Source organism: Dromiciops gliroides, chromosome 1 (genome assembly GCF_019393635.1).
Source record: "Dromiciops gliroides isolate mDroGli1 chromosome 1, mDroGli1.pri, whole genome shotgun sequence".
Classification (NCBI taxonomy): Eukaryota; Metazoa; Chordata; class Mammalia; order Microbiotheria; family Microbiotheriidae; genus Dromiciops; species Dromiciops gliroides.
The window spans coordinates 58,430,836-58,449,916 of record NC_057861.1 but is presented as its reverse complement, the minus strand read 5'-3'; the positions used below and the strand labels follow the sequence as shown (position 1 = coordinate 58,449,916).

Genomic DNA, 19,081 nt, shown 5'->3' with positions numbered 1-19,081 from the left:
ATATCTCCAGTCATGAATAGGAAGGACATTTATATAGCCCCATAGAAGTTTCCAAAGCACTGTATGCACTTTATTTCATGTGAGCCTCCCAGTAACCCTGTGAAGGTAGGTATCATCACCTGCATTTTACTGAGACTCAGAAATATGATATATTACCCAAGGTTATACTGCTGGTATCATAAGTAAGATTTGAACCCTGATCTCTCCGACTAATCCAGCACCCTATCTTCTATGTGTTAAGCTTCACTGCTTGCCCAGTATGTCCTTAGTCAGAATGTGAATTTTTCTAGTTGCTCTGAGATTATCAATAGGAACATTTAAGCCTTACTTCCCAGAATCTCCTAGATTGTGATTAGTTTGCTGTTGTAACCTCTTTTTAAGTGTGGGTGTGACTCTTCCAGTGCTAAGAGTAAGAGCAGCTAAGGATTTTTGCATGGAGGATTATAGGCTTTTTTTTTTTTTTTGGTGGGGGAGTTGGGATTAAGTGACTTGCCCAGGGTCACACAGCTAGTAAGTGTCAAGTGTCTGAGGCCAGATTTGAACTAAGGTTCCATCTAGCTGCCCCCTAAAGGTAGTTTCTTGAAAAAACTAACAAAATTGATAAATTTTTAGCCAGTCTTTAGTAAAAAGAACAGAAAATCAAATCAACAAAGTAGCAAATGGTGAAATTTCAACAAAACCAAGAATAACCAGAACCTGTTACACATTTTGTATGCTAAGAAAACTGAGAACACAAAAGAAACAGAAATATATTCAGAATTAGGAAATACCCAGACTAACAGAAACTAAATAGAATTTTTTTTTTTTTTTGGTGAGGCAGTTGTTGGGTTTAAGTGACTTGCCCAGGGTCACATAGCTAGTAAGTGTCAAGTGTCTGAGGTCAGATTTGAACTTAGGTACTCCTGAATCCAGGGCCGCTGCTCTATCTACTGCGCCACCTAGCCGCCCCCCTAAATAGAATTCTTAAAACAAATCTCCTAGTCCTAATGGATTCACAGGAAAATTCTATCACACTTTTAAAAACAGTTAATACCAATACCATGCAAGTTATTCTTAAATTGAGGAAGAAAGCAGGCCACCAGATGTCTTTTATGAAACAAAGATAGTCCTAATAGCTCACCAGGGAAGGATAAATCACTGAATGAGAACTGCAGACCAATGTGTTCTTGAGATACAGTGATAGTGGCTGCCCTGTTCTTTGAACTAGACGTTCTATCTCTAGCTGAGCATTTTTATTGACTGCCCCTCCTGCCTGGAATTTGCTTCCTCCTTATTTCTGCCTTTTAATTTCTCTGACTGCTTTAAATTCCCAGCTAAATGCCACTTTTTTTTCAGGAAGCCTTTCCCATTTTCCCTTAATGCTATGCTATCCTCCTATTGATGATCTCCATTTACTTTGTATGTATTTTATTTGTACATAATTATTTCCATTTTACTTATGAGATTATAAGTTCCTTTAGTGCAGGGACTGTCTTTGACATTTCTATGTAACTCCAGTGCTTAGTACATTGCCTGGCACATAGTAGGTGCTTCATAAATGTTTTTTGAGTGACTGACCAATATCATTAATGAATATTGATTCAAAAATTTTAAATAAGATCCTATTAGATTACAGCTAATTATCCAAAAAATTGTTTATCATGACCCACTTGGATTTATACAAGGAATGCAAGGGTGTTTCAACATTAGGAAAATAATCTAGACAATCATTTTTTTTTTTTTTTAGTGAGGCAGTTGGGGTTAAGTGACTTGCCCAGGGTCACACAGCTAGTAAGTGTTAAGTGTCTGAGGCCGGATTTGAACTCAGGTACTCCTGACTCCAGGGCCGGTGCTCTATCCACTGCGCCACCTAGCTGCCCCTGACAATCATATTTAAAAACAAAAACATCCCAAACCACATGCTTATCCCAACAAATAAGGATCAAAACCGTTACAACTCATTTATGCTCAGAATCCTACAAAGTATAGGCATAGATGGACATATTTAAAAGTATCAGAAACCAAAAGCAAGCATTATATGCAATGGGGATATACTACAGTCTTTCTCAATAAAGACAGGAATAAAACATTCTTCTTACTACTATTTAATATAATTCTGAAAATGCTAGCCATAACAATAAGACAAAAGAAAGACATTAAAGGCATAAAGATAGGTAAAGAGGAGAGAAAACTATCCCTATATGTTGATAATATGATAATTTATTCAGAAAATTCTAGGAAATTGGCAAACAATTGAGACAATAATGAGAGAAAAATTACACACTAGAAGCCCTCAAAGATCAATATTAATACGTAATAATAAAATCCAAGAGACAATAATTGAAAGGGAAATCTCCAAATAACTACAAACTGCATAAAGTATCTGGAGATTGGTCTACCAAAGCACATAAAACATTTAGAATGACTTAATAGCTGGAGGAATATTCATTGCTTCTGACTGTCATGGTAGTATAACAAGAATGACAAAACCACCAATTTACATTTTTAATGCTATATCAGATTGTCAAAAGGATGCTTTATAGAACTGAATTAAAAAATTCATTTGGAAGAATAAAAGAACTAAACTAACAAAGGAAATAATGAAAAGGAGGTAAGGAGAAAGGGGAATAGTACTTCCACACCTCAGACTGTATTATAAAGTAGCAATTATCCAAACTACTTGGTATTAGTTAAAAAATAGAGATGTAGACCAGTGAAACATTAGACAAAAGGTAATCAGAAATAATGGAACTTGATAACCTAGTGTTTGATAAACTGGAAAATAAAAATTAGGAATGAACTCTGATAAAAGACGTTGGGAAAACTTGAAAAGCAGTCTGTCAGAAATTAAGCTTAGAGCAAAACCATATTTCACAATACATTCTAAATGGATATGTGACCTTAAAGATCACACCATTTAAAAAATTGGAAGAGAAGCAGGTCATATACCTTTTGTGTGTGCGTGCGTGCGTGCGTGCGTGCGTGCGTGCGTGTGTGTGTGTGTGTGTGTGTGTGTGTGTGTGTGTGTGTAGACCAAAAGCCATTCCCTAATAGATTAGAAGTTATAGGATATGAACTGTTCTCAAAAGAATTGCAAAGAATTACAACCACATGAAAGAATGCTTTAAATCACTAACCATAAGAGAAATACAAATTGAAACAGCCTTAAGGTTTTACGCTAACACCCTGGAAATTGGCAAAGATGCAAATGCTGTTCGTGTTGCTGGGATTATGGGAAGATTGGCACACCTGTGCATTGTTGATGGAGCCATGAATCATTACAACCATTTGAGGTAGCAATTTAGAATTATGCAAGTAAAGTGATCAAAATATCCATACATTTTGACCCAGAGATTCCATTACTGGGCTTGTATACCAAGGTGGACATTGATAAAGTCCCCTATACTCCACAATATTTATTGCAGCACTTTTTTTAATAGCAAAGAATTGGAAATGTCTAAACAAATTATGGTATGTGAATATAATGGAGTATTATGTTCTGTAAGAAATGAAGAATGTGACCAACACAGAAGCATGGACAGATTTATATGAACTGGTACATAATGAAACAGCCAAGGAAGCAGACAATAACTGCAAGTGTAAACAAAACAGTCACACACAAAAAGTTAAAAGCAGATGTTGAAAAATTTAAAGGACAAATATAGTTTAAAAGAAGAGCTATAGAAAGTTACTTTCAATGGAAATGTCTTCTTGGCAGAGGTGCAGAGTCCTTAAATTTACATTGCATGTATTTGCAGACTTTTTCAGTGTATTGATCAGTTACATTGATTCCCCCCCCTCTTCTTTTCTTTAAAAAATATTATTTATTATATGGGATGATTTTCTGGGAGGGGGAGAGAAGTAATAGTGGGGAAAACTGTCATGATGTAAAAATATAAAATACATCAATTAAAAACTTTATTTAAAAATAAGTAGTCGGGGCGGCTAGATAGCACAGTGGATAAAGCACCGGCCCTGGATTCAGGAGTACCTGAGTTCAAATCTGGCCTCGGACACTTGACACTAGCTGTGTGACCCTGGGCAAGTCACTTACCCCCATTGCCCCACAAAAAAAAAAATTAAATAAAAAAAAATAAAAATAAGTAGTCTACCCTCCAAATAGAGACCACATCATTCAAATGAAATATTCTTTTTTTAAATTAAATTTTTAAATGTTTTTCTTGGTAGTATTTTATTTTCAAATTACATATAAAGATTGTTTTCAACATTTGTTTTTATAAGATTTTGAGTTCCAAATTTTTTCCCTCCCTTTTATCCCCCCTCCCCAAGACAACAAGCAGTCAGATATAGGTTTTATATTTATATAATCTTGTTATACATATTTCCATATTAGTCATGTTGTAAAAGAAGAATCAGAATAATGGGAAAAACCACAAGAAAGAAAAAATATCAAATAAAGTGAAAATAGTATACTTTGATCTGCATTCATACTCCATAGTTCTTTTTCTGAATGTGGAGAGCATTTTCCATCATTAGTATTTTGAAATTGTCTTGGATCATTGTATTGCTGAAAAAAGCTAAGTCTATCACAGTTGATAGTGTTGCTGGTACTGTGTACAGTGTTCTGCTCACTTCACTCAGCATCAATTTATGTAAGTCTTTCCAGGTTTTTCTGAAATCTGCCTGCTCATCATTTCTTATAGACAATAGTATTCCATTACATTCAAATGCCACAACTTGTTCAGCCATTTCCCAATTGATGAACATCCCCTTGATTTCCAATTCTTTGTCACCACAAAGAGAACTGCTATAAATATTTTTGTACATGTGGGTCCTTTCCCCTTTTTTATGATCTCTTTGGGATTCAGACCTAGTAGTGGTATTAATGGGTCAAAGGGTATGCACAGCCCCATAGTTCTTTGGGCATAGTTCTAACTTGTTCTCCAGAAAGGTTGGATCAATTCACAACTCCACCAACAATGTATTAGTGTTCCAATGTTTCCATAGCTTCTCCAACATTTATTATTTTCTTTTTTTGTCATATTAGCCAATCTGATAGGTGAGGTGGTATCTCAGAGTACTTTTTTTTTTTTTTTGGTGAGGCAGTTGGGGCCAAGTGACTTGCCCAGGGTCACACAGTCAGCAAGTGTCAAGGGTCTGAGGTCAGATTTGAACTCAGGTCCTTCTGAATTCAGGGCCATCACTCTATCCACTACGCCACCTAGCTGTCCTCTCAGAGTACTTTTAATTTGCATTTCTCTATAATCAGTAGTGATTTAGAGCATTTTTTCATATGACTATAGATAGCTTTAATTTCTTCATCTGAAAACTGCTTGTTTATATCCTTTTACCATTTCTCAATTGGGGAATGACTTGTATTCTTATAAATTTGATTCAGTTCTCTATATATTTGAGAAATGAGGCCTTTGCAAATGAAATATTCACAAAGGAAAAGTGAAGCTACACACTAATAAGTAACAAATTATAGGCTGTACTCATGTTTTACCTTATGTATGCCAGATTTTAGGGGGGAAAGGGCAAGCTTATCATCATATAAATATATTATGATTTAGCAGATCGTATATTGATGTGTCACATTTCTGCCTGAGAGAGTAAATGGCCAAGGTAAAGTAAAAGGTACAGTAAAAGGGCTGGGTGCTCCTGCCTTCCAAGTATACTACACTCTGTCTGCTGAGCTGTCCTGCCTCCATATCACACACTCTGTGATCAGTGGCATGTGGTTGGAATCTTTTTTTCAGATCTTGCATTCCACTCCCTAATGATCTTATTTTATGTCTTGTACCCCCACTGCCTGGGGCAGGGAGGATGAATGAGGGAGGTCTTGTCTTCCTGGAACTTTGTCTTTACTCCACTGCTTTGCATATAGTAGATGATTAATATTGATCAGCATGAATAATAAATGTACTTTATACAGTAACAGTCTGAAAGTAGGATAGCCATTTGAAAAACTTGGCCAGAAATGTTGCTCACTTTATATCATTAATATTGCTGGTATAAGAGTAAATATGAAGCATTGATTTCAGGTCTTAGTATTTTGAGCTGAAAGATTACTTAAAGCATAAAAATTATTGAAGCTATATGGTACTGGGTATGCGATAGTTACATATTTGTCCAAAGATAGGCCAGCTCTAGAGACTTAGATGATATACCTGAAAGGAATTAGCAATACAAAGATATACACTGAAAAATAATTACAGGCTACATCCAAATTTTACACAAGCGAGAAATGACAAAAATTGCCAACTTGTGTATAGGCTAATGCTATATAACTTACCTGTTGATTCTGTCAGTAATAGGTAGAAGAGAGTTCTTTACCTAGGACCCTGAAACTTTTTTTTTAATGTTTTAATAACTGTATTTCAACATAACTGGTTTCCTTTATAATCCTATGCATTTTAGGCACTTAGATCCCTTGCATTTTAAATGCATTTAAAAACAACGTTCTGAGGTGTCCATAGGTTTTACCAGATTATCAAAGGGGTTCATTACTCAAAAAAGGTTAAGAACCCTTGAGCTAGAGATAGGATCAAGCTCCTGTGTTCATTTACTAAAAACTTACTGAGCAGCTACTTAATTCTTACTACATAAACCTCTTTGGGAAGGCTGTGACTATTGTGGACTTACAGTATGTCTTTAACTTTTGAAGAAAATTTCCAGAACTCTTCGCCCAATTCAAGTCCTTCTTGGGAGTAAAAGAGCTTTCGTTTGCACCACCCATGAATGATCGATCGGGGGATGGAATTGGTCGGGAAATTGACTACGCATCTTGCAAGCGCATAGGATCTAGTTACCGGGCGCTCCCCAAAACTTACCAACAGCCAAAGTGCAGTGGCAGGACAGCCATATGCAAGGAGGTACTTGCCGCCCACATGGCAATTTTTGCTACTTCATTTTAAGAACGTTAACCATGCCTTTTTCAGAATTCTGGGGAACCAATGAGACAGAGTGATTGTTGTGGCTTAGATAGGAGAGGGCAAAACTTTATGTAATGTTTTATTTTTCTCTTTTGTCATAGGTTTTAAATGATACCTGGGTGTCCTTTCCATCCTGGTCTGAAGACTCTACATTTGTCAGTTCAAAAAAAACTCCATATGAGGAGCAGCTGCATCGTTGTGAAGACGAACGATTTGAGGTGTGTTTGTTTTGCCATTTTTTTTTTTTACCCCTTTTATATCATAGTCCTTTAATTACTCCTCCCCAGTATACCCCTTGGCAGTTACATAACATTAGAAAATCTAGAGGTTGAACCAACTGATTCTTTTCAGTGTCTTTGATGAATAGTAGTACAGTTTTATAGCTGATGTTTTAATTGGCATAAACTTTATTTCATCTCAATCTCTTCTTAGTTTAGTATTGTTCATCCTTTTGCTCACCTTCCTCTGTCAGTTTCACCTGTCCGTTTTCCTTTTAAATCATCAAATCCCAGAGGGTGCTGGGAACTGTAAAGATAATTTACTTCAGTTTTTACTAGAAACATGAATCCCTTCTGGAACATCTCCAGTGGTGATCATCCATTCTCTGCTTCAGTACCTCCAGTAATGTAAAGCTCATTGCCCCATGAGGCATCCCCTTCCATCAATAGCCAGTTCAAATTGGCAAAGCTGCAGAATTAAAGGAAACCTCAGAGGCCGTCTCATCTAACCTCATCCAGCTTCCATTGAGAGATCCCCAGAGATGGTGTGCTCAGTACCTTCCAAGACTATCCATTCTACTCTTAGGCACCTTACTAGTTAGCAAGATTTTCCTCATATTAAACCAAAATCTCTTGCTAACCCATTGGTCCTGGTTCTGTTCCGGGGACAAAGAGAACAAGCCTAATCCCTTTTCCATACAGAAATTGTTCAGCTGTTTGAAGATTGTTACCATGTTTCCCTCCTGCTGCAGCTTTTTCCAGGGTCAGAATACTCAGTATATTCATCCAAATGACATGGTTTCCATTTTCCTTCCACACTGGTTCCTTTCCTCTGGACAGAAGAGTGCGTCAAGTTAGTGTCTCTCCAAAAACGTGCTATCCAGAGCTGAATGGTGCATTCTAGTGCGGCACGCTTGGGGTCTCTGTTGGCGCGATCGTGGGGTTGGACTTTATCGGCAACCTAGCACGGCCCCCTTTAATCTCTGTGGCTAGAAAATAATCTCAGCCCATATTTTTGTGGGTTTTTCTGCTCATGGGGTTCTTCTATTGCTGTTTTTGGGGTAATTGTATCAGGAGCTCTGTGCATTTAATGTCTTTCCTCTGCCATCTTGGCTCTGCCCCTGGATGGTACATTCTAAATGTGCATAGAACAGAGAAGAGCCGAACTACCACCTTCTTTCTAGCCTGGGGCCGTGTTGGCTTCTTATGACTGCCACCCTTTACTACTGATTAACTGAGAGAGCAGAGGTTTCTGTGTGGTCTTACATTTCCTCTCTGTCCTTCTGAAAGACCTATGGACTGCCAACCTTGAGCCCACTAAATGCCATTTTGAGTACTCTTGTAGAATCCAGAGACCTTCAGACTTTTCTCTTTCAGATGTGCCCTTTAGGACTTCATAGATGTTTGGAGGCATGCGCTTTTGTCATTGGGAGTTCCTGCCAGGAAGCTGAATGTATTCTAGAGGGCTGCTTATGTGCTTGTGGCAACTTAGTGCAGTCCTTAAGGACAAGTTGTCCTACTACTCGATATTATAAACCATATATCCAAGTGAATATGGTATCTGAAAAAAATGATTGCAACAATTTGCTATTTTGGGATACTTTTCTTGATAGGTGAAGATTGACTGAAAGAATGAGGGATATTTAGACTGGAGAAGGGAAGACTTGGAGGAGACATTGTTGCTGTCATATAATTAAAGGACTTGTCATGTGGTATGGCAATTGGATTTCTTTCTGTTGGCCCCAGGGAGTAGAAATAGCATCAGCAAAAATTCAGCTGCAAAGGCAGATGATAGCTAACTGTAAATAAGGACATCCTAACGCTTGGTGATGATGAAATGGTTGGCCATATGGTATGAGGAGCTCCCTGTCACTGGAGGTGTGTTTGAGTAACCACAAGCTCAGTAGCATTAGGTGACTTCTAAGGTCCCTTCTAAAAATCTAAAAAAAAAAATTTTCTCCCAATTACATATAAAAACAAGGTTTTACCATTTATTTAAAAAAAAAACTTTGAGTTCCAGATTTTTTTTCCTTCTCCCTCTCCTCATCCCTCCATGAGATTTTAGGCAATTTGATATAAGTTATGCATGTCCAATCATGCAAACCATATTTCTGTATTATTCATGTTGTGAAAGAAGACAGATTCCACCAAAAAAACCATGGTGAAAAATAGTGTGCTTAGATCTTCATTCAGACTTCATCAATTCTTTCTTTGGAGGTTCATAATATTTTTCATCATGAGCCCTTCAGAACTGTCTTGTATTGCTGAGAAGAGCTAAGTCTGTCACAGTTGATCATCACACAGTGTTGTTGTTACTGTGTACAATGTTCTCCTGTTTATTCTCACTTCACTCAGCATCAGTTCATGTAAATCTTTCCAGGTTTTTCTGAAATCTGCCTGCTCATCATTTCTTACAGCACAATAGTATTCCATTACATTCATATACCACAATTTGTTCAGCCATTCCTCAATTCCATCTCTTGGCTATCTAAGGCCCCTTCTAACTTTCAGCTTTCACAATTCTCTGCTATTTTGCACAGATCTGGCTTGAGAAAGGCATTTCAAGTTGAGTGTGTTGGGACTTTGCATAACGACACTGTTCTGCTTTTGAAATTCAGATCTTAAAAGCTGTCAGTGAATTTTGTTCAGTTCAAAATCCCAGATTCATGTCCTCATTCCTCATTTTATTATTTTCTGATTTTATGTCTTATCTAGTGACTCTTGCCTTCCCTCAACCTACCTATCTATTCAGTTATTGTATCTTCTTGATTCTACCTCCATATCTTTTGTATCCATCCTCTTCTCTCCACTCACATGGCTACAGGTGTAGTTCAGTTTCTCGTCGCCTCTTGATTGGAATAGCTTCCTAATTAGTCTTCTTTTTTTCCAGTTTTTCTGCTCTCTAGTCCATCTTCCAAATAGATGCTAAGTTGATATTCCTAACATAAAGATCTGGCCTTTTCTTTCCCTTCACTGGTTCCGTGTTGCCCCTAGGATAAAATGCGAGATCTCCAACTTTTTTAAAGCCCTGCACAACCAGGCTCCCACCTATTTTTCTAGTTTTGTTTCTTATTACTTCCTTTCAAACAGTCTCCATTCTAGTCAAACTGGCCTGTTAGCTGTTTTCCGTAAGTGGATCACAGAATTTGAGAGTTGGAAGGACCTTCATTCCCTCAACTTACGCTTACGTGAAATGGGCTTACCAGGGGCCCTTTTACCATCTTGGTTGCCCTCCTTTGAATAGTCTTTGCCTTGTCAGTGTCCTTAAGCTATGCTACCCAGTACTGACACTAGTTCTGTATATGTTATATTCCCTTAGTAAAATGTGAGTTCCTTAAAGGCAAGGACTGTTTTTTCTTTGTCTACTTGGGGCCTTATACATAGTTGTTGTTTAGTTGTTTCTCAGTCATGTCCAGTTCTTTGTGACCCCTTTTTAGGGTTTTCTTGGCAAAGATGCTGGAATGGTTTGCCATTTCCTTTTCCATCTCATTTACAGGTGAGGAACTGAGGCAAACAGGGTGAATGACTTGCCCAGGGTTACACAGCTAGTAAGTGTCTGAGGTTAGATTTGAACTCGGGTCTTTCTGACTCCAGTCCTGGTGCTCTATCCACTGTACCATCATCTAGCATCTTATACACAGGGTAGGTGTTTAATCAGTATCCATTGAACTGAATTTATTTTAATAGTTAGATGTTGTCTTGGAGACCAACCTTGCCACCATCCGGGTTTTGGAGAGTGTACAGAAAAAGCTCTCCAGAATGTCTCCAGAAGATCAGGAAAAATTCCGATTAGATGACTGCCTGGGAGGGACCTCTGAAGTCATCCAGCGGCGAGCAATCTACAGAATTTATGGTGATAAAGCCCCAGAAATCATTGAAAGTCTGAAGAAGAATCCAGTGACCGCTGTTCCTGTAGTACTAAAAAGGTATTGTTTGTTTTCCCATTGCTATGGGTCGGGGAGGTTGGGAAGCTCATCACCACAGCTTCCCAGTTTGGGGCTGAAGAGGGCAGAAGGAAAGATATTGTTTATTTTACCCAAGCAGTTTAACAGTGCCATAAGTTAAGCCACGCATTTGAGTTAAGATTTGCACCAGATAGTTGGTGCAAATATTACTGTAATGTAATAGGTTTGAATAATGTGTCCTATTTTTTCTTAATAAATGAACATTCCTTGTGTCTCCCAGGCTAAAAGCAAAAGAGGAAGAATGGAGAGAAGCCCAGCAGGGCTTCAATAAAATTTGGCGGGAGCAGTATGAGAAGGCCTATTTAAAATCTCTTGACCATCAGGCTGTTAACTTTAAGCAAAATGATACTAAAGCCCTTCGATCAAAAAGCTTGCTGAATGAAATTGAAAGTGTTTATGATGAGGTAAGATTTGCCCAAAGATAAGAGGAGACCAGGTTTTGGTTTTTGTTTTTGTTTTTTCAGTAAATCATAGGCTGTTAGAACTAGAAGTGACATTAGAACATGGTATGTCCAAGCTGGACAGAACTTTGGATAAATCATAGAATATCAGAAGTAAGAGAAATCTTAGAACATGTAATGTTCGAACTGGGAGGGGCCATAGCGTCCCTGGGTCCTTGATAAACTGTGAGATTTAAAATTGGATATTAGATCATAAATCTCCTGGGTTGAGACTGTGCAATGAAAAGTCTAATGGGCCTGCCTGGACCACAGCTCCTGCCTCATGGAGTTCACGTAGTCTAGTCTGTAATTCCTGTATATAGGAGGCAACAGAAGTATCACCTCCCATCAGTGATATATAAACTGGGGAAAAAATTTCTCAAAACTAGGGAAGATTGCTTTCCGTGAGCTCAAGTCAGTAGCTGTAAAGGGGTGATATTTTCTAACCTGAAGTGACACTCCCTTTTGTATATTAAAGCGAAGGCCCTAAAGTGACATGATTTGCCAGGGTCACGGCCTGTTAGTGACAGGGTCTCAAGCTGAAGCCGCTGATGTGTCATGTCGGTGCTCTTTCGAGCGTCCTCGGTGCTCCTGTTCTCAACCAGAACTGATGGTTTCAGGTCATCTGCTTGCTTTTGGCCTGGGCGCCGTGTAGCAGAGCATTGAGAATTTCTTTTTGAATACCTAAGAAGTGAATCTTCGAGCTTGTAATGGTCACACAGACAGATTGAATGGACATTTGACAGATTCTGTAAGAGATTAATTTTTTTTTTTTTTTTTTAGTGAGGCAATTGGGGTTAAGTGACCTGCCCAGGGTCACACAGCTAGTAAGTGTTAAACGTCTGAGGCCGGATTTGAACTCAGGTACTCCTGACTCCAGGGCCGGTGCTCTATCCACTGCGCCACCTAGCTGCCCCAAGAGATTAATTTTTAAGAGATGTTTCGAGAATTTATAAGGGCTGAATGTGTCGTTCAAAGGTCAGTCTAGCTAGGTCTGATTGGCCACCACCAAGGTATTGCAATTTTGGCCACATCATCGTCTTCACTGCCATCTACTAAATTACAGATGACTTGGAAACAACCCCCCTCCCAGGCTCACCCCCAATGGCACCTAGTTCTGGAAGCAGGGAAGACATGAGAGATGGTCACAGGAAGAGCAGGGCTCTTGCTAGCAGGTCACTGGCCATCCACAGCTGGAATGTAGAAACACATGGAAATGTAATTCCAAGAAGTGAAAAGTTCTCTACTTTTCAGCTTTAATTAGCACTTGCTTTGACTGCTCTTTAAGCCAGACCAGACATCTGTTTCGTTAAGTGTAACATGCATTAAAATTCTCACTTTAACTGTGTCTTATTTAGGCAGAACATGTAGTCTGCTGTGCTTTAGACAGGTACCTCTCAAGGCAGCTTGTTAGAGTGGAAAGAATACCAGACTTGGAGTCAGAACATCTGTATGGATTCCTGGCTCTACCAATAAACCACCTTGGGACTGTAGGCGCATCCCTTCATCTTTATGGGCCTCAGTTTCCTCCTTTGGGAGTAGGGATAAGAAAAATAAGGATGCTTGAATTGTCTCATTCACAGGGTTGTGTAGAAAGCACTACAGAAATTCTCATGTTCCTGTAGGGACATCAGACTATGTGATGCTGACTTCTTCCATTCCTCACCTCACGCCCACCTGTAGACCTTTGTTTTGTAATCAAGGTTGCATGGTGCTGGGGTTTTAAATGATTTCTTCTGGTAATTATGTTGTCACGTAAATTATGCTTATTATGCTGAGATTTACCAGGCAGCACAAAGGAGTCACAAGCAACTCTATTAGCAGTGTGACTGCAATTTGACACGTCACACTGCTATGAAGCCAGATTCAGTTCTAGCTCCATCATGTGCTCTCTTTGTAGCCTTGGATGAGTCACCTAGAGGTCCTCAGTTTCCACATCTCTGGGTTAGAAATATTATTCTGAAATATTGTCTCCAAAAAATCTTTGATTTTTGACTTGTGTTTTCCTTTCTAAAACTAAAGAGGCTTTTTTCAGTGGGCCTAATTTTCTAGGAGGAAATTAGGGTTGTGAGGCTCTTTGGTATTATCGCTGACCTTTCTACTACTGACTTTTGCTAATGTCAAAACTGGGAAAGCCCTTAGAACACAGAATGTCAGAACTGGGAAGACCCTTAGAACACCGAGTGTCAGAGGTGGGAGGGCCCTTGGAATACAGAATGTCAGAGTGAAGAGGGGCCTTAGAATATGAAATGTCAGCACTGGAATTGGCCTGTATTGAGTGTGAAACAGCTAAGCTTCAAAGAACTTTACAGATAAACTTCTCCTCTTATTTTCCAGAGGGGCCTATTGATGTGGGGGGCTGGAGAAACTTATTCACAGTGTCACAGCTATTTATTTGCGAAGTTGGGACTAGAACCCAGGTCTTCAGTTCTTGGACCACTATGTGGCCTCTTTTAAAAAAACACAACACAACAAAACCTTAACACTTTCCATTACTTCTAATAATAATGCTATTGATTGGGAAAACATTGTCTTCTGTCTAATGGCACTTTTCCCCCTGTTGTAGCATCAGGAACAACATTCGGAGGGTCGGAGTGCCCCGACTAATGAGCCCCACCTTATTTTTGTCTATGAAGACAAGCAGATACTGGAGGACGCAGCTTCACTTATCAGCTATTACGTGAAGAGGCAGCCAACGATCCAGAAAGAAGATCAAGGCACCATCCAGCAGATAGTCCACCACTTTGTGCCCAGCTTGTTCTTTTCCCAGCTCTCAGATCTTGGTATTTCTGAAGAGTCAACAGATGAAGACCGAGAACACAGTCCGGGACAGAATTTGGATACCACTGACCTCTGGAAAAAGTCTGCATCTCTCCCACAGAGCAGCCCTGTGGATGGAAAGGGTGGCTCGTGTGCTGCTGCTGCTGCTGCTGCTGCAGCCCCTGAGCAGCCTGGGGCCCTGGACGATGTTTACAGCCTCTTCTTTGCCAACAACAACTGGTATTTTTTCTTGCGCCTTCACCAGACTCTGTGTTCAAGGCTTTTAAAGATTTATCGGCAAGCCCAGAAGCAGCTCTTAGAATATCGGACTGAGAAGGAGAGAGAGAAACTCCTCTGTGAAGGGAGGAAGGAGAAATCCAATGACCCTGCGATGGAGCTGCGGCTGAAGCAGCCAAGTAAGCACGACTCGAGTGGTCTGCCCAGCACCTCGCATTTGCTATGGGCCCTCCAGGCCCTCTGGTTGGGCATCACTGGGGGGGGGGGGGCGGCAGTGCCCCTGTTGTTGATGCCTGTGATGTTACCAGCTCTGGGACAGCATTGTGGGGCACTGTGACCAGAGGGCCCAGAGCTCAGCTGCTCAGCTTGTGTTCTGCATACGCAGAAATGAGGGAAGCATATTTTCTAGTATATTTGTTTTTGTCTCTTCAGAGTCATTGTGCAAAGCCTGGGGCTATGGTTGCATATGGTATAAGAAAGGGATGTTTGTCTGGGGCATGGGAGCATGTGGAGTGGTGGCCTTTATATGTGGCACTCCGCAACCTAAGAGCTTTCCTCACCCCACCCTGTGAGGGACAAAGGGGCATCATTGCCATATGATGGAGGGTGTGAGGACGGCTCCAAGAAGGGACTCTGCTTGTGCAGGGTCACCCAGCAAGTCTGTGAGGGGGGGAGTCAGGACCCCATGAGGACCGCACTTGTGCTGTTTTCACTGACTTCCATGGTCCAAGGTTAGATGAAAGGCCTGCTTTTGTTCTTTGTGTCGATTCCCAACCCCTCCTCTGCTGCTGCTGCCTCCTTGTGGCAGGCACGGCACCACCTCGGCTTTGGAGGCCCTGCCAGCTTGCTTCCTCCATCATCTTGGATGAGTCCCTGGCCAGCTGTGAGGGCCTTGAGTAGGGCCTGGCCTCGTGAAGTGTTGCGAGCCTTGTCCCTGGAATCTTGGCTGTGAAGCAGTCATGAGTTTCCGTCCTGGGAGTGCATAAAACCTTTCCTCTGGACATAGAGGAGTTGTGATCTGCATTGGTGGAGGAAGCAATCTCATTAATGTAACCACTGATTCTCAAAGTATGTGCATGTGACATGAAGGCATCCAGATGTAGACACTCTGTCAGTTTGCTGCCAGGGCCACTCTTACTAGTTGTTAGCTTTCTTAGAATTAGCGTCATAAACATGTGACTCAGTGCCATCAGACAATCCCTCTCTAGCCCAGAACCATTTGATGCAGAAATAAATCCCTTGAGTTTCAGAGATGATTCTTCATGGATACTTTTGTTAATCTGTTGGTAATATTCTCTTCTTCTGTGGATGATTTTGAAAGATTTAAAAATTCTCTCTTAATTAGGTGAGGTAGAACTGGAAGAATATTACCCAGCATTTTTGGACATGGTAAGGAGTTTACTAGAGGGCAACATCGATCCTACACAGTATGAGGACACCCTTCGGGAGATGTTTACCATTCATGCCTACATTGGCTTCACTATGGACAAGCTGGTACAGAACATCGTGCGGCAGGTGAGTGTTGGGCAAAGAGAGGGGGCTTGGCAGCTTTGTGGGGGTAAATGCATGTGCCCCACAAAGGCCTTTCTCCTGCTCGAGTTCTGTACCCTCCTGAGGTTGCCCTTTGGAGGGCTTTTTGACATTGTAGGCCAAAAGTTCAGAGGCACCTATGGGGACTAACCAGTAAAATGGGAGTTAGGAAGATCAGAGCCCAGGCTTAGTTCTTGATTTGAATGCTGTCAACTTAGCTGAGTTATACTGCTTCTTTCTGTCCCATTGGACATTTTGGGCGAATGGAGCATGGCCCCAGAAGGAGGATCCCCAAGGGCAAAGTACCGTAATACAGATCCACATATGGTCTGTCCTTTTCTCTTTCCCTTGGCCAGTGTGAGACCTGAGCACAATCTCTGATTTTTTCACAGTATACATTTATGTGTTTTAACTTTCAAAAAAAAATCTCCTTAGAGGAGTGTGGCCACTTCTATGGGAATCGATAAAGTAGGTAGGTACTCACTTGTCCTTGTTCTCACTCAACAGCTTCATCACCTGGTGAGTGATGACATCTGTCTAAAAGTGGTGGAACTCTACCTCAATGAGAAGAAACGAGGCGCGGCAGGAGGGAACTTGTCCTCCCGCTGTGTCCGTGCCGCCAAGGAGACAAGTTACCAGTGGAAGGCAGAACGGTGCATGGCTGATGAGAACTGCTTCAAGGTGAGGAATCGATTTCAGAAAAGGCAACAGTGACCTTGGCCCCCTTGTTTCATAACTGAGGAAACTGAGGCTGAGGAGGGTAAGTAACTTGCCTCATGCTCCAGAGTGAATGGCCCAGGCAGGATCTGAACCCAGGTCTCTGACACCTGAACCAATGTTGATCCATGAGCCCCCACTCCTTCCCTTAGAGAAGAAACTCGAGGTTCTAGGGATTGAACCTGGGCCTTGATTTGCAGAGAGCATGCTCTCCTTCCTTCTGCTACCCTGTCCCAGATATTTGAGCAGGACATCCAGTGATCCCTTGGCCACTTGCAGTATCCCCAGAGAACTGCCAAGGCTTGGGAGGGAGATATAAGCACATCTGGTATTGGCACAGCAGAGCACCCAGGGCCTGGCTCTTCCTCTTACAGGATGGGTGACTTGGCACTATAGTAGTTGGGTTTTGTTCTTTCTGGGCTTCATTTTCTCCATTTATTAAATGCTGTCTCTAGGGAGATTTGAAGTAAGTGCTTGGAGGTAGCTGGGGAGCAGAGTGGAGAGAGCCCTGGGGCTGGAGTCAGGAAGATCTGAGTTCAAATACAGCCTTAGGCGCTTACTAGCTTCCTAGCAATTTGTAATTTGACATTCACAAATAAGTGTGTGACCCTAGGAAAGTCACTTAATCTCTGTCAGCCTCAGTTTCCTCAACTGTAAAAAATAGGGATAATAACATCACCTGCCTCCCAGGGTGGTTGTGAGGATCAGTTGAGATAACATATGTAAAGCTCTTATCACGGTACCTGGCACAGCATAGATGTACATACATATTCCCTTGCTCCCCTCAGATATTTTTGAGATAGGAGTAATAATCATTCGTTCATTCATTAGACCTATATCAAGGGCTTTCTGTATACAAGGCATTGTGCTAGGGGCCAAGAATACAGAGATAAAACATGGCAGAGTCCCTGCCCTTTCACAGCTTGGGTCGTGCCAGTGACACCCACATATTAGTATGCTCTGCACTAGGGCCATGCTTCTCAAACTGTGAACATGGGAGTCGGGACAAACTCGGCAGTAGTCAGAGGTTATGCACACCTGTTTTGTATACCCATAGACCCCGGGGTCAGGTGAAAAGGGTTTGCGAGTGGGAAAAGTTTAAGAAGCCCTTCGGTAGGGTGTGATGAAGACAAAGGAGATCCCTTGGAAACTTGAAGCAGGTGAGGCAGCAAGGGGGATTCTTGTAGCTATCGGGATACTTCCTGTTCAGGGCAGATCAGCAAAGACTCCACAACAAAGGGATCTGAGTAGACCTTGAGGGATTCTGAAAGGTCCTGAGGTGGAGGAAGGACAGAGCAGCCATTGGGGATGGCCAGCAGGAGGGCCTGGCTCATGTGGCCTTCTTGGGAACAGCCTGTTTACCTTGTTTGTCTTTAAGGGAGGGCATGTGCAAAACATGGTTCATCTGGAAATGACTGATATAAAAATGAAAGGGCTCAAGACAACGTAGTTTAAAAGAGTGAGAGGAAGGTAGTTTCAGCGTTCTGAAATCTTTCTCCAGCCTTGGACTCTCGACTCCTCATGAGTCACTGTGCATTAATGCCAGGAGGCATTCTGGGGGATTGTTGGTGATGCCTGCCCTGGCATTTTGTGTTCCAATATGCTTTTGTGCTGTCAGAGTCCTAACTAGTCTCAGGGATTGGGAACCATGTCGCAAAAAGCTTTGTTTTCATTGTGAATCAGGACACTTGTGAGACTGTGTAGCTCCCTGGGTCTGCCTTTGGGTGAAGCATCTTCTTGCTCACTGTCCTTAGGTAGTAAGCTGTGCTTGTATTTACTCTTCTAGGTGATGTTTTCTTCAGAGGAAAGGGCAAGTGATCATGACCATTGAGTTGGCTGGACACAGAAGAGGCCAGACAGAAGATCCTGTAGAAGTCCAGGTAAAGGCCAAGCTCTGCAGACTCCATCCTGGGGAAGAAGCCAGGACAAGAGAGCCTGGCTGGACTGGCCAGAAGCCAGCCTCCTTGGCATTCCTGTTAGCTCCCCACCTTGATGCCTGAAGAGGGCTATGTTTGCTCCAGTACATTGGCCCCAGGGTAAGAGTGGGAAAATGCCAAAGTCCAGCTGGTTCCAGCTTCCTCAGAGATGCCTTGGAGGTTTGTGGACACACCAGTCTGATGCCTTTGCTGCTGTGCTGGCAGAGTCTGTTCACTGCCTGCTGGGGGGAAGGGCGATCCATGAGAGCCCAGCTCTTAGCTCACTGCCTCTTTTGGCCCGCCCAGTCTCAGCAGATTTTTGTTAGTTGATTCCTCAAAGATGCAGCATTATGTGAAATGACTCTTATGAGGACAGGGGGGTTAAAGCTGTAAGGTTTTGTAGTGTCCTGTGTTGATCTGAAT

The 19,081-nt window shown here is 41.5% G+C and overlaps 1 protein-coding gene across 1 annotated transcript in view; it reads left to right on the top strand.

The window, feature by feature from the left end:
* SIN3B (SIN3 transcription regulator family member B) overlaps positions 1-18,622 on the top strand; it is a 55,766-nt gene extending 37,144 nt beyond the window's left edge. The window contains exons 9-16 of the mRNA XM_043987844.1: positions 6,608-6,815; positions 6,977-7,093; positions 10,781-11,019; positions 11,279-11,462; positions 14,065-14,674; positions 15,841-16,010; positions 16,533-16,706; positions 18,529-18,622. Coding sequence (XP_043843779.1) covers positions 6,608-6,815; positions 6,977-7,093; positions 10,781-11,019; positions 11,279-11,462; positions 14,065-14,674; positions 15,841-16,010; positions 16,533-16,706; positions 18,529-18,573 — 1,747 coding nt within the window. The 3' untranslated portion in view covers positions 18,574-18,622. The remainder of the gene's footprint in view (positions 1-6,607; positions 6,816-6,976; positions 7,094-10,780; positions 11,020-11,278; positions 11,463-14,064; positions 14,675-15,840; positions 16,011-16,532; positions 16,707-18,528) is intronic.
* Positions 18,623-19,081: the final 459 nt, after the last annotated feature.